We start from the raw sequence: 15,703 nt of genomic DNA, 5'->3' as shown, positions 1-15,703 counted from the left end.
CGCTGATAAGTGGGCATATTGGCTAAAATGTTTTGATAGAATTATCCATTACAGCCGTTAATTGTTGCATAGTAAGGAGTATTGGCGCGCTAGATGTACTAGGGGCCTCCTGTATGGGCAAAACTGGTGTAGACGAAGGAGGGGATGATGCAGTACCATGCTTACTCCCCTCACTTGAGGAATCATCTTGGGCATCATTTTTACTAAATTTTTTTATGACATAAATCACATCTATTTAAATGAGAAGGAACCTTGGCTTCCCCACAGTCAGAACACAATCTATCTGGTAGTTCAGACATGTTAAACAGGCATAAACTTGATAACAAAGCACAAAAAACGTTTTAAAATAAAACCGTTACTGTCACTTTAAATTTTAAACTGAACACACTTTATTACTGCAATTGCGAAAAAGTATGAAGGAATTGTTCAAAATTCACCAAAATTTCACCACAGTGTCTTAAAGCCTTAAAAGTATTGCACACCAAATTTGGAAGCTTTAACCCTTAAAATAACGGAACCGGAGCCGTTTTTATATTTAACCCCTTTACAGTCCCTGGAATCTGCTTTGCTGAGACCCAACCAAGCCCAAAGGGGAATACGATACCAAATAATGCCTTCAGAAAGACTTTTCTATGTATCAGAGCTCCACACACATGCAGCTGCATGTCATGCTGTTCTCAAAAACAAGTGCGCCATACCGGCGCGAAAATGAGGCTCTGACTATGATTAGGGAAAGCCCCAATAGAATAAAGTGTCTAAAACAGTGCCTGCCGATATTATTTTACAAAAAATACCCAGATTAAATGATTCCTCAAGGCTAAATATGTGTAAATATGATCGATTTAGCCCAGAAAATGTCTACAGTCTTAATAAGCCCTTGTGAAGCCCTTATTTACTGTGTGAATAAAAATGGCTTACCGGATCCCATAGGGAAAATTACAGCTTCCAGCATTACATCGTCTTGTTAGAATGTGTCATACCTCAAGCAGCAAAAGACTGCTCACTGTTCCCCCAACTGAAGTTAATTCCTCTCAACAGTCGTGTGTGGAACAGCCATGGATTTTAGTAACGGTTGCTAAAATCATTTTCCTCATACAAACAGAAATCTTCATCTCTTTTCTGTTTCAGAGTAAATAGTACATACCAGCACTATTTTAAAATAACAAACTCTTGATTGAATAATAAAAACTACAGTTAAACACTAAAAAACTCTAAGCCATCTCCGTGGAGATGTTGCCTGTACAACGGCAAAGAGAATGACTGGGGTAGGCGGAGCCTAGGAGGGATCATGTGACCAGCTTTGCTGGGCTCTTTGCCATTTCCTGTTGGGGAAGAGAATATCCCACAAGTAAGGATGACGCCGTGGACCGGACACACCTATGTTGGAGAAACTTAAAATTTAGGGATCGAACTATCTTAAACTTATACCGGGGGGGGGGGGGGGTAGGTACCTTCTACCTATGTGTAAGGCAAACTGGTAAACACAGGCTCCATTTCTAGAAAAAACATATAGATCCTACAATAATACATCTACGAAATGTTTAAGAAAGGATAAACTTTAGAAGTGGCAAACCCTAGAGTCTCAAATAAAAACATGAACCACATAAGCACGTTAAGTAATAAAAAAGGTACATTTTATGATTCAAAGGGTAAATAAACAAGTAGAATCATCATTGAGATTCCCAAATGCCTGGTATGGCACCATATTGGTGCTATTATCATAGTGGTGCGTGGCATTGCTAGGAATATCAGAGATCCCAATGAGGCGATATTTTGATGCGTCATAGGCCATAAAACAGCCCATGCCCAACAAAATCTTACAGTGCAATAAAAAACATTACCTTTGTCTAGGAAAAACAGAATTTATGTTTACCTGATAAATTACTTTCTCCAACGGTGTGTCCGGTCCACGGCGTCATCCTTACTTGTGGGATATTCTCTTCCCCAACAGGAAATGGCAAAGAGCCCAGCAAAGCTGGTCACATGATCCCTCCTAGGCTCCGCCTACCCCAGTCATTCGACCGACGTTAAGGAGGAATATTTGCATAGGAGAAACCATATGTTACCGTGGTGACTGTAGTTAAAGAAAATAAATTATCAGACCTGATTAAAAAAACCAGGGCGGGCCGTGGACCGGACACACCGTTGGAGAAAGTAATTTATCAGGTAAACATAAATTCTGTTTTCTCCAACATAGGTGTGTCCGGTCCACGGCGTCATCCTTACTTGTGGGAACCAATACCAAAGCTTTAGGACACGGATGAAGGGAGGGAGCAAATCAGGTCACCTAAATGGAAGGCACCACGGCTTGCAAAACCTTTCTCCCAAAAATAGCCTCAGAAGAAGCAAAAGTATCAAATTTGTAAAATTTAGAAAAAGTGTGCAGTGAAGACCAAGTCGCTGCCTTACATATCTGATCAACAGAAGCCTCGTTCTTGAAGGCCCATGTGGAAGCCACAGCCCTAGTGGAGTGAGCTGTGATTCTTTCAGGAGGCTGCCGTCCGGCAGTCTCATAAGCCAATCGGATAATGCTTTTAATCCAGAAGGAGAGAGAGGTAGAAGTTGCTTTTTGACCTCTCCGTTTACCAGAATAAACAACAAACAAAGACAAAGTTTGTCTGAAATCCTTAGTAGCTGCTAAGTAAAATTTGAGAGCACGAACTACATCCAAGTTGTGCAACAAACGTTCCTTCTTTGAAACTGGATTAGGACACAAAGAAGGCACAACTATCTCCTGGTTAATGTTTTTGTTAGAAACAACTTTTGGAAGAAAACCAGGTTTAGTACGCAAAACCACCTTATCTGCATGGAACACCAGATAAGGAGAAGAACACTGCAGAGCAGATAATTCTGAAACTCTTCTAGCAGAAGAAATTGCAACCAAAAACAAAACTTTCCAAGATAATAACTTAATATCAACGGAATGTAAGGGTTCAAACGGAACCCCCTGAAGAACTGAAAGAACTAGGTTGAGACTCCAAGGAGGAGTCAAAATTTTGTAAACAGGCTTGATTCTAACCAGAGCCTGAACAAAGGCTAGAACATCTGGCACAGCTGCCAGCTTTTTGTGAAGTAACACAGACAAGGCAGAAATCTGTCCCATCAAGGAACTTGCAGATAATCCTTTTTCCAATCCTTCTCGAAGGAAGGATAGACTCTTAGGAATCTTAACCTTGTCCCAAGGGAATCCTGCAGATTCACACCAACAGATATACCAAATTATGTGGTAATTTTTCTGGTTACAGGCTTTCAGGCCTGAACAAGAGTATTAATAACAGAATCTGAGAACCCTCGCTTTGATAAGATCAAGCGTTCAATCTCCAAGCAGTCAGCTGGAGTGGGTCGAACGGACCTAGAACAAGAAGGTCTCTCAAAGGTAGCTTCCATGGTGGAGCCGATGACATATTCACCAGATCTGCATACCAAGTCCTGCGTGGCCACGCAGGAGCTATCAAAATCACCGACGCCCTCTCCTGATTGATCCTGGCTACCAGCCTGGGGATGAGAGGAAACGGCGGGAACACATAAGCTAGTTTGAAGGTCCAAGGTGCTACTAGTGCATCCACTAGAGCCGCCTTGGGATCCCTGGATCTGTACCCGTAGTAAGGAACTCTGAAGTTCTGACGAGAGGCCATCAGATCCATGTCTGGAATGCCCCACGGTTGAGTGACTTGGGCAAAGATTTCCGGATGGAGTTCCCACTCCCCCGGATGCAATGTCTGACGACTCAGAAAATCCGCTTCCCAATTTTCCACTCCTGGGATGTGGATAGCAGACAGGTGGCAGGAGTGAGACTCCGCCCATAGAATGATTTTGGTCACTTCTTCCATCGCTAGGGAACTCCTTGTTCCCCCCTGATGGTTGATGTATGAACTTGGCCCTCGCTAGCTGAGGCCAAGCTTTGAGAGCATTGAATATCGCTCTCAGTTCCAGAATATTTATCGGTAGAAGAGATTCTACCCGAGACCAAAGACCCTGAGCTTTCAGGGATCCCCAGACCGCGCCCCAGCCCATCAGACTGGCGTCGGTCGTGACAATGACCCACTCTGGTCTGCGGAAGGTCATCCCTTGTGACAGGTTGTCCAGGGACAGCCACCAACGGAATGAGTCTCTGGTTCTCTGATTTGCTTGTATCTTCGGAGACAAGTCTGAATAGTCCCCATTCCACTGACTGAGCATGAACAGTTGTAATGGTCTTAGATGAATGCGCACAAAAGGAACTATGTCCATTGCCGCTACCATCAAACCTATCACTTCCATGCACTGCGCTATGGAAGGAAGAGGAACGGAATGAAGTATCCGACAAGAGTCTAGAAGTTTTGTTTTTCTGGCTTCTGTCAGAAAAATCCTCATTTCTAAGGAGTCTATTATAGTTCCCAAGAAGGGAACCCTCGTTGACGGAGATAGAGAACTCTTTTCCACGTTCACTTTCCATCCGTGAGATCTGAGAAAGGCCAGGACAATGTCCGTGTGAGCCTTTACTTGAGGAAGGGACGACGCTCGAATCAGAATGTCGTCCAAGTAAGGTACTACAGCAATGCCCCTTGGTCTTAGCACCGCCAGAAGGGACCCTAGTACCTATGAGAAAATCCTAGGAGCAGTGGCTAATCCGAAAGAAAATGCCACGAACTGGAAATGCTTGTCCAGGAATGCAAACCTTAGGAACCGATGATGTTCCTTGTGGATAGGAATATGTAGATACGCATCCTTGAAATCCACCTTGGTCATGAATTGACCTTCCTGGATGGAAGGAAGAAGTGTTCGAATGGTTTCCATCTTGAACGATGGAACCTTGAGAAACTTGTTCAAGATCTTGAGATCTAAGATTGGTCTGAACGTTCCCTCTTTTTTGGGAACTATGAACAGATTGGAGTAGAACCCCATCCCTTGTTCTCCTAATGGAACAGGATGAATCACTCCCATTTTTAGCAGGTCTTCTACCCAATGTAAGAATGCCTGTCTTCTTATGTGGTCTGAAGACAACTGAGACCTGTGGAACCTCCCCCTTGGAGGAAGCCCCTTGAACTCCAGAACATCTCTTTCCCAAGCCTGAGCGAAGAGAGAGAGTCTGCCCCCCACCAGATCCGGTCCCGGATCGGGGGCCCGCATTTCATGCTGTCTTGGTAGCAGTGGCAGGTTTCCTGGCCTGCTTTCCTTTGCTCCAGCCTTGCATAGGTCTCCAGGCTGGATTGGCTTGAGAAGTATTACCTTCCTGCTTAGAGGACGTAGCCCTTGGGGCTGATCCGTTTCTGCGAAAGAGACGAAACTTAGGTTTATTTTTGGTCTTGAAAAGACCTATCCTGAGGAAGGGCGTGGCCCTTGCCCCCAGTGATATCAGAGATAATCTCTTTCAAGTCAGGGCCAAAGAGTGTTTTCCCCTTGAAAGGAATGTCAAGCAATTTGTTCTTGGAAGACGCATCCGCTGCCCAAGATTTTAACCAAAGCGCTCTGCGCCACAATAGCAAACCCAGAATTTTTTCGCCGCTAACCTAGCCAATTGCAAGGTGGCGTCTAGGGTGAAAGAATTAGCCAATTTAAGAGCACGAATTCTGTCCATAATCTCCTCATAAGAAGAAGAATTACTAATAATCGCCTTTCCTAGCTCATCAAACTAGAAACACGCGGCTGCAGTGACAGGGACAATGCATGCAATTGGTTGTAGAAGGGAACCTTGCTGAACAAACATCTTTAGCAGACCTTCTAATTTTTTATCCATAGGATCTTGGAAAGCACAACTATCTTCTATGGGTATAGTGGCGCGCTTGTGTAGAGTAGAAACCGCCCCCCTCGACCTTGGGGACTGTCTGCCATCAGTCCTTTCTGGGGTCGACTATAGGAAAACAATTTTATAAATATGGGGGGAGGTACTAAAGGTATACCGGGCCTGTCCCATTCTTTACTAACAATGTACGCCACCCGCTTGGATATAGGAAAAGCTTCGGGGGGCCCCGGGGCCTCTAAGAACTTTTCCATTTTACATAGTGGTTCTGGAATGACCAGATAATCACAATCATCCAAATTGGATAACACCTCCTTAAGCAGAGCGCGGAGATGTTCCAACTTAAATTTAAAAGTAATCACATCAGGTTCAGCTTGTTGAGAAATGTTTCCTGAATCTGAAATTTCTCCCTCAGACAAAACCTCCCTGGCCCCCTCAGACTGGTGTAGGGGCCCTTCAGAAACCATATCATCAGCGTTCTCATGCTCTACAGAATTTTCTAAAACAGAGCAGTCGCGCTTTCGCTGATAAGTGGGCATATTGGCTAAAATGTTTTTGATAGAATTATCCATTACAGCCGTTAAATGTTGCATAGTAAGGAGTATTGGCACACTAGATGTACTAGGGGCCTCCTGTATGGGCAAGACTGGTGTAGACGAAGGAGGGGATGATGCAGTACCATGCTTACTCCCCTCACTTGAGGAATCATCTTGGGCATCATTTTTACTAAATTTTTTTATGACATAAAATACATATAGTTAAATGAGAAGGAACCTTGGTTTCCCCACAGTCAGAACACAATCTATCTGGTAGTTCAGACATGTTAAACAGGCATAAACTTGATAACAAAGCACAAAAAACGTTTTAAAATAAAACCGTTACTGTCACTTTAAATTTTAAACTAAACACACTTTATTATTGCAATTGCGAAAAAGTATGAAGGAATTGTTCAAAATTCACCAAAATTTCACCACAGTGTCTTAAAGCCTTAAAAGTATTGCACACCAAATTTGGAAGCTTTAACCCTTAAAATAACGGAACCGGAGCCGTTTTTATATTTAACCCCTTTACAGTCCCTGAAATCTGCTTTGCTGAGACCCAACCAAGCCCAAAGGGGAATACGATACCAAATGATGCCTTCAGAAAGACTTTTCTATGTATCAGAGCTCCACACACATGCAGCTGCATGCCATGCTGTCCTCAAAAACAAGTGCGCCATACCGGCGCGAAAATGAGGCTCTGACTATGATTAGGGAAAGCCCCTAAAGAATAAAGTGTCTAAAACAGTGCCTGCCGATATAATCATATCAAAATACCCAGAATAAATGATTCCTCAAGGCTAAATATGTGTTAATAATGAATCGATTTAGCCCAGAAAAAGTCTACAGTCTTAATAAGCCCTTGTGAAGCCCTTATTTACTATCTTAATAAACATGGCTTACCGGATCCCATAGGGAAAATGACAGCTTCCAGCATTACATCGTCTTGTTAGAATGTGTCATACCTCAAGCAGTAAGAGACTGCACACTGTTCCCCCAACTGAAGTTAATTGCTCTCAACAGTCCTGTGTGGGACAGCCATGGATTTTAGTTACGGTGCTAAAATCATTTTCCTCATACAAACAGAAATCTTCATCTCTTTTCTGTTTCTGAGTAAATAGTACATACCAGCACTATTTTAAAATAACAAACTCTTGATTGAATAATAAAAACTACAGTTAAACACTAAAAAACTCTAAGCCATCTCCGTGGAGATGTTGCCTGTACAACGGCAAAGAGAATGACTGGGGTAGGCGGAGCCTAGGAGGGATCATGTGACCAGCTTTGCTGGGCTCTTTGCCATTTCCTGTTGGGGAAGAGAATATCCCACAAGTAAGGATGACGCCGTGGACCGGACACACCTATGTTGGAGAAAAGAGAATATTACAAAGCACACAAATCGACATAAAGAAAGAAAGACGGTATGCAAATATAGTAGGATATGGTGTTGAGGTCACTTCTGGTCAAATATTCCTGATGTTGATGGGAGGCAGCATCAGCCAAGTCAGTAGCATTATGAATAGAGGAAGGGGGTCTATGTTCTGGCATATCTGTGCTAGGTGAAGCAGCCTTGAGATAATTGGTTACGCTTGAAAATTTGAGCCCCCTCTCTAGCTTGTTATTTTTCCTGTTAGACATATTGCTGTGTATGTCTAGAGGGCATTAACCATCTGCCAGTATAACACTTGTGACGTATCTGCCTTTAATAAAATATCTGTATGAGGCCCAAAAAAGAGGGGTATGTGTGTCAAAAAACTGCGTCACAGTTCTTATACTCCAGCTATAAGGCCTGCAAGATGGCCGGCTCCAGTTATAGGCCGCAAGTATCCCAAGAATCAGATGTGAAGCTCCGCTACAGTAAGCATCTGTCTCAGGCCCAAGTGTCCCACCTGTGTGTTAGGAATACCCCTTATTTTAAATCTTCTGTGGTGCGTGTATGGCCTGGGGATATATAACAGGGGCAATTGCTTACCGGGCCGTAGAGCAGCGTGGAACAGCTCCGATCAGTGTTCTCAGTTGCCTCTTACTGTGTGTCAATCACCCGGCAAACAGTTCAGCTCCCGGGACTGCCGAACACCACCCCCTGGCCCCTCCGGTCTGGTTTTTAGCTGTTGCTTGCCGTGTCAGCAATCAGTTGTTGATCGGGTATGCTCTGGCATGGTTACCTTTTCAAGTTGTGTATGGGTATGTCTCCAGGATCGCCACCGAACTGTATCAGTTATCCGGCAATATAAGGAAGTCTTCCGCTTTATGCAGCTGCCTACTTTCAAATAGCACAGTGATTGTAAACTCCGGAGCAGGCCGCAAACAATAATACAGAAATAAATTAAATATGTTTATCACCAGAGGTCTTTTTCTGTTCTCAGTGGGAGCCGTGATGTAATGGTTAATAGTACCTACATTTGTGTCACAAACTATAAGGTCGATGTGTCACGCCCCTTAAGGTTGATGCCGAAGCAGGCCCAAACACAACCACATGGGGAAGCGGTTTCACACCTAAGTTATACAGAACTGATAATGTCTGTCCTATAACCCCTCAAATGCACCAAAATCAAACATACGAATGCCAGAAAATAAAAACGTTTTTCTTTGTATTCCCATAGTGTCACACAATGCCCATAAGTCAACCATTGATAAATAAAAACCAGGGACACAAGTAATACCCTTTATAAAAAATATTTTTACTGTTTACCCCATTCCCAAACAGGGAAATAAATGCCAGCCAGTTCTGATATATCAAGTCTCCTCAGAAATAAAAGGCTGCACATACCTTAATGCTTCTTGTAGCATGAAACCGGTCTCCACACTGAAGATGTCTCATGGTTACCTTCAGAAGTCTTGTGGGAACCAGCATGGATCTTAGTTACAACTGCTAAGATCATCAACCTCAGGGCAGAAATCTTCTTCCATATCCCCCTAAGGAAAATAGTACTCACTGGTACCATTTAAAATAAAAAACTTCTTGATTGAAGAAACTAAAACTAACACCTCACTTTACCATGTCTTCCTAGTATAACACAGGCAAAGAGAATGACTGGGGGTGGAGGGGAAGGGAGGGGCTTTATATACAGCTCTGCTGTGGTGCTCTTTGCCACTTCCTGTTAGCAGGAGGTTAATATCCCACAAGTAAGGATGAAACTCGTCATATCTTTGTAAAAGAAACAATACTTTAGAGCTATTTTAAACTACAACTATAATCTATACTTCTACTAGACATAATCTGATTACTGACCATGCTCCGCTCGACTTTCTCTTCCTTGAAACATAGTCATTGCTTCCATATTCAGAGCGCATACACCCCGCATAAATGCTTTCTTCATGGAACCCTCAAAATGTCCTCTTTCCTCATGAAGTCTTTGGACTTCTGCTCTTGCTTCCCCAAGAGCACCAGCCAACTAGAAAGGAAAATGTATTTGGCAAGTTTAGTCAAGGAAATTGTTATAAAACTGTATATAATCATACAATTACCACGTTTGTTATACCAAGTTAAATACCTGTGCAACCTTGGCTTCATAATCATTGGACAGCTCAATACAAATTTCTTCAGCTCGGGCTCGACAAGCTTGCTCCACTTTAGCCTTCCAGTTTGATTCAAGAACAGAGTGCCAAGCTTTCCAAACATTCTTTATTAGCACTCTCCTGTAATGCCTATCTGCCAGTTGTGATGCATAATCCTATTTGATCAATTGGAAAACAAAAAAAACACAATTTATGCTTACCTGATAAATGTATTTCTCTTGTGGTGTATCCAGTCCACGGATCATCCATTACTTGTGGGATATTCTCATTCCCAACAGGAAGTTGCAAGAGGACACCCACAGCAGAGCTGTAATATAGCTCCTCCCCTAACTGTCATAGCCAGTCATTCGACCGAAAACAAGCCGAGAAAGGAGGAACCATAGGGTGCAGTGGTTACTGTAGTTTAAATTTAAAAATTACCTGCCTTAAAATGACAGGGCGGGCCGTGGACTGGATACACCACAAGAGAAATAAATTTATCAGGTAAGCATAAATTGTGTTTTCTCTTGTAAGGTGTATCCAGTGCACGGATCATCCATTACTTGTGGGATACCAATACCAAAGCTAAAGTACACGGATGAAGGGAGGGAAAAGGCAGGAACTTAAATGGAAGGAACCACTGCCTGTAAAACCTTTCTCCCAAATATAGCCTCCGAAAAAGCAAAAGTATCAAATTTGTAAAATTTTGAAAAAATATGAAGCGAAGACCAAGTCGTCGCCTTGCAAATCTGATCAAAAGAAGCCTCATTTTTAAAGGCCCAAGTGGAAGCCACAGCTCTAGTGGAATGAGCTGTAATCCTTTCAGGAGGTTGCTGTCCAGCAGTCTCATAGGCTAAGCGGATTAAGCTTCTTAGTCAAAAAGAAAAAGAAGTTGCCGAAGCTTTTTGACCTCTCCTCTGTCCAGAGTAGACAACAAACAAAGCAGATGTTTGACGAAAATCTTTAGTAGCTTGTAAGTAAAACTTTAAAGCACGGACCACGTCCAAATTGTGTAACACAAGGATGGAACAACAATCTCTTGATTGATATTCTTGTTAGATACCACCTTAGGTAAGAAGCCAGGTTTGGTACGCAGGACTACCTTATCCGTATGAAAAATCAGATAAGGAGAATCACATTGTAAGGCAGATAGCTCAGAGACTCTACGAGCCGAGGAAATAGCTACCAAAAAAAGAACTTTCCAAGATAAAAGCTTGATATCTATGGAATGAAGAGGTTCAAACGGAACTCCTTGAAGAACCTTAAGAACCAAGTTTAAGCTCCATGGTGGAGCAACAGGTTTAAACACAGGCTTGATTCTAACTAAAGCCTGACAAAATGCCTGAACGTCTGGAACATCTGCCAGATGCTTAACTAGCTGACAATCCTTTTTCCAACCCTTCTTGGAGAAAAGATAATATCCTAGCAATCCTGACCTTACTCCATGAGTAACCCTTGGATTCACACCAATAAAGATATCTACGCCATACCTTATGGTAAATTTTCCTGGTGACAGGCTTTCGTGCCTGTCTTAAGGTATCAATAACTGACTCGGAGAAGCCACGCTTTGATAAAATCAAGCGTTCAATCTCCAGGCAGTCAGCCTCAGAGAAATTAGATTTGGATGGTTGAAAGGACCCTGAAGTAGAAGGTCCTGTTTCAGAGGCAGAGACCATGGTGGAAAGGATGACATGTCCACTAGATCTGCATACCAGGTCCTGCGTGGCCACGCAGGTGCTATCAGAATCACAGATGCTCTCTCCTGCTTGATCTTGGCAATCAGTCGAGGGAGCAGAGGAAACGGTGGAAACACATAAGCCAGGTTGAAAGACCAGGGCGCTGCTAGAGCATCTATCAGTGTCGCCTTGGGATCCCTGGACCTGGATCCGTAACACGGAAGCTTGGCGTTCTGGCGAGACGCCATGAGATCCAGTTCTGGTTTGCCCCAACGATGAATCAGTTGTGCAAATGCCTCCGGATGGAGTTCCCACTCTCCCGGATGAATGGTCTGACGACTTAGAAAATCCGCCTCCCAGTGCTCTACACCTGGGATATGGATAGCTGATAGGTGGCAAGAGTGAATCTCTGCCCAGCAAATTATTTTTGAAACTTCTAACATCTCTAGGGAACTTCTCGTTCCCCCTTGATGGTTGATGTAAGCTACAGTCGTGATGTTGTCCGACTGAAATCTGATGTACCTCAGCGATGTTAACTGAGGCCAAGCCTGAAGAGCCTTGAATATCGCTCTTAGTTCCAGAATATTTAATGGAAGGAGAGACTCCTCCTGAATCCACGATCCCTGAGCCTTCAGGGAGTTCCAGACTGCACCCCAACCTAGAAGGCTGGCATCTGTCGTAACAATTGTCCAATCTGGCCTGCGAAAGGTCATACCTTTGGACAGATGGACCCGAGATAGCCACCAGAGAAGAGAATCCCTGGTCTCTTGGTCCAGATTCAGTTGAGGGGACAAATCTGTGTAATCCCCGCTCCACTGACTGAGCATGCATAGTTGCAGCGGTCTGAGATGTAAGCGTGCAAATGGCACTATGTCCATTGCCGCTACCATTAAGCCGATTACTTCCATACACTGAACCACCGAAGGGCGCGGAATGGAATGAAGAACCCGGCAGGAATTTAGAAGCTTTGATAACCTGGACTCCGTCAGGTGAATTTTCATTTCTACAGAATCTATCAGAGTCCCTAGAAAGGAAACTCTTGTGAGTGGGGATAGAGAACTCTTTTCCTCGTTCACTTTCCACCCATGCGACCACAGAAATGCCAGTACTACGTCCGTATGAGACTTGGCAATTTGGAAGTTTGACGCCTGTATCAGGATGTCGTCTAAATAAGGGGCTACTGCTATGCCCCGCGGGCTTAGGACCGCCATAAGTGACCCTAGAACCTTTGTAAAGATTCTTGGGGCTGTAGCTAATCCCAAGGGAAGAGCTACAACTGGTAATGCCCGTCTTAAAAGGCAAACCTGAGAAACCGATGATGATCTTTGTGTATCGGAATGTGAAGATAAGCATCCTTTAGATCCACTGTAGTCATATATTGACCCTCCTGGATCAGTGGTAGGATGGTACGAATAGTTTCCATCTTGAACGACGGAACTTTGAGGAATTTGTTTAAGATCTTTAGATCCAAAATTGGTCTGAAGGTTCCCTCTTTTTTGGGAACCACAAACAGATTGGAGTAAAAACCCTGTCCCTGTTCCGCCTTTGGAACTGGATGGATCACTCCCATAACTAGGAGGACTCGTACACAGTGTAAGAATGCCTCTCTCTTTATCTGGTGTGCAGATAATTGTGAAAGGTGAAATCTCCCTTTTGGGGGGAAGCTTTGAAGTCCAGAAGATATCCCTGGGATATAATTTCCAACGCCCAGGGATACTGAACATCTCTTGCCTACGCCTGGGCAAAGAGTGAAAGTCTGCCCCCTACTAGATCCGTTCCCGGAAAGGGGGCCGTTCCTTCATGCTGTCTTAGAGGCAGCAGCAGGCTTTTTTACCTGCTTACCTTTTTTCCATGTCAGGTTTGGTCTCCAGACCGTCTTGGATTGAGCAAAAGTTCCCTCTTGTTTATTATTAGAGGAAGTTGATGCCGCACCTGCCTTGAAGTTTTGAAAGGCACGAAAATTAGACTGTTTGGCCCTAGATTTGGACCTGTCCTGAGGAAGGGCATGACCTTTTCCTCCAGTGATATCAGCAATAATCTCCTTCAACCAGGCCCGAATAGGGTCTGCCCCTTGAAGGGAATGTTAAGTAGCTTAGATTTTGAAGTCACGTCAGCTGACCATGATCTAAGCCATAGCGCTCTGCGCGCCTGTATAGCAAAACCAGAATTCTTAGCTGTTAGTTTAGTCAAATGAACAATGGCATCAGAATAAAAGAATTGGCTAGCTTAAGTGCTCTAAGTTTGCCAAGTATGTCATCCAATGGAGTCGCTACCTGTAAAGCCTCTTCCAAAGACTCAAACCAGTACGCCGCAGCAGCAGTGACAGGGGCAATGCATGCAAGGGGCTGTAGGATAAAACCTTGTTGAATAAATATTTTCTTAAGGTAACCTCTTATTTTTTATCCATTGGATCTAAAAAAAAAAAAAAACACAACTGTCCTCGACAGGGATAGTAGTACGCTTTACTAGAATAGAAACTGCTCCCTCCACCTTAGGGACTGTCTGCCATAAGTCCCATGTGGTGGCGTCTATTGGAAACATTTTTCTAAAAATAGGAGGGGAAGAGAACGGCACACCTGGTCTATCCCATTCCTTATTAATAATTTCTGTAAACCTTTTAGGTATTTGGAAAAACATCAGTACACACCGGCACTGCAAAGTATTTATCCAGTCTACACAATTTCTCTGACACTGCAATGGTATCACAGTCATTCAGAGCAGCTAAAACCTCCCTAAGCAACACGCGGAGGTGTTCAAGCTTAACTTTAAATGTAGAAATATAAGAATCAGGTATCTTTCCTGAGTCATTAACATCACCCACTGACTGAAGCTCTCTTTCCTCAGCTTCTGCATATTGTGAGGCAGTATCAGACATGGTTCTTAAAGCCGAAACGTACGTCTGGGGTTTTGCTGTTTCTCTCGTTCAGAGAAGAATTGCCTGGTATTTCGGGGCTGGACTGTACTGTGAAGTCAGGATCAGACTGATATGCTTCAGGAAAGTTTTTCTCTGTGAAAGGCACATGTTGAGCAAAAAGAGGCTGCTTCTTGGGTGGTAAGTAGCCATAGAACAAGCTATTATGCTATTGTTCGTTTCCAGGTTGAGCGCTTCTCTCTTTTTATTTATGCAAATTATGACATTTTGGGAAGTCTCCCTAAGTGTGATGCGGGAATCCAGACGTGGACCCGTTGCTCAGTGTGCCTAGAGGGATATGGCTGCACCTCACTGACGAGGCCCACAATAGGCCGAAACGTACGTCTGGGGTTTTGCCGTTTCTCTCGTTCAGAGAAGAATTGCCTGGTATTTCGGGGCTGGACTGTACTGTGAAGTCAGGATCAGACTGATATGCTTCAGGAAAGTTTTTCTCTGTGAAAGGCACATGTTGAGCAAAAAGAGGCTGCTTCTTGGGTGGTAACTAGCCATAGAACAAGCTATTATGCTATTGTTTGTTTCCAGGTTGAGCGCTTCACTCTTTTTATTCATGGTTCTTAAAGCGTCAGTATGCTCTGCATTTTGTCTCACCCCAGAGCTATCTCGCTTACCTCTAAGTTCAGGTAGTCTGGCTAATACTGCTGACAGTGTATTATCCATGACTGCCGCCATGTCTTGTAAAGTAAAAGCTATGGGCGCCCTAGATGTACTTGGCGCCATTTGAGCGTGAGTCCCTTAAGCGGGAGTCAAAGGGTCTGACACGTGGGGAAAGTTAGTCAGCATAACTTCCCCCTCGTCAGATTCCTCTCGTGATACATTTTTTAAAGACAGAAAATGATCTTTATTGCATAAAATGAAATCAGTACATTTGGTACACATTCTAAGAGGGTGTTCCACCATGGCTTTTAAACATAATAAACAAGGAGTTTCTTCTATGTCAGACATGTTTATACAGAATAGCAATGAGACTAGCAAGCTTGGAAAACACTTTAAATCAAGTTAACAAGCAAATATAAAAAACGGTACTGTGCCTTTAAGAGAAACAAATTTTGTCAGAATTTGAAAAACAGTGAAAAAATGCAGTAAATCAAACGAAATTTTTACAGTGTGTATAACAAGCTAACAGAGCATTGCACCCACTTGCAAATGGATGATTAACCCCTTAGTTAAAAAAACGGATCAAAAAAACGAAATAGACGTTTTTTAACAGTCACAACCAACTACCACAGCAAGCTGTGGCCCTACCTTCCCCAATAAACGACTTTGGAAAGCCTTTGGGCCCTTTACAGATGTCCTATAGCATTCAGAGGGCCTTTGAGGGAAGCTGGATGTCACAGTTTGT

At 43.4% G+C, this 15,703-nt stretch overlaps 1 protein-coding gene across 1 annotated transcript in view; it reads right to left on the bottom strand.

The window, feature by feature from the left end:
- POC5 (POC5 centriolar protein) overlaps positions 1-15,703 on the bottom strand; it is a 295,101-nt gene that overhangs the window by 96,075 nt on the left and 183,323 nt on the right. The window contains exons 8-9 of the mRNA XM_053701388.1: positions 9,753-9,932; positions 9,491-9,653 (exon numbers count right to left, since the gene is read on the bottom strand). Of these exons, the coding sequence (XP_053557363.1) occupies positions 9,491-9,653; positions 9,753-9,932 (343 nt within the window). The remainder of the gene's footprint in view (positions 1-9,490; positions 9,654-9,752; positions 9,933-15,703) is intronic.

This window comes from Bombina bombina, chromosome 2 (assembly GCF_027579735.1).
Source record: "Bombina bombina isolate aBomBom1 chromosome 2, aBomBom1.pri, whole genome shotgun sequence".
NCBI lineage: Eukaryota > Metazoa > Chordata > Amphibia > Anura > Bombinatoridae > Bombina > Bombina bombina.
Note: the sequence above shows the minus strand (reverse complement) of the source record. Positions and strands in the feature narration are given on the sequence as shown.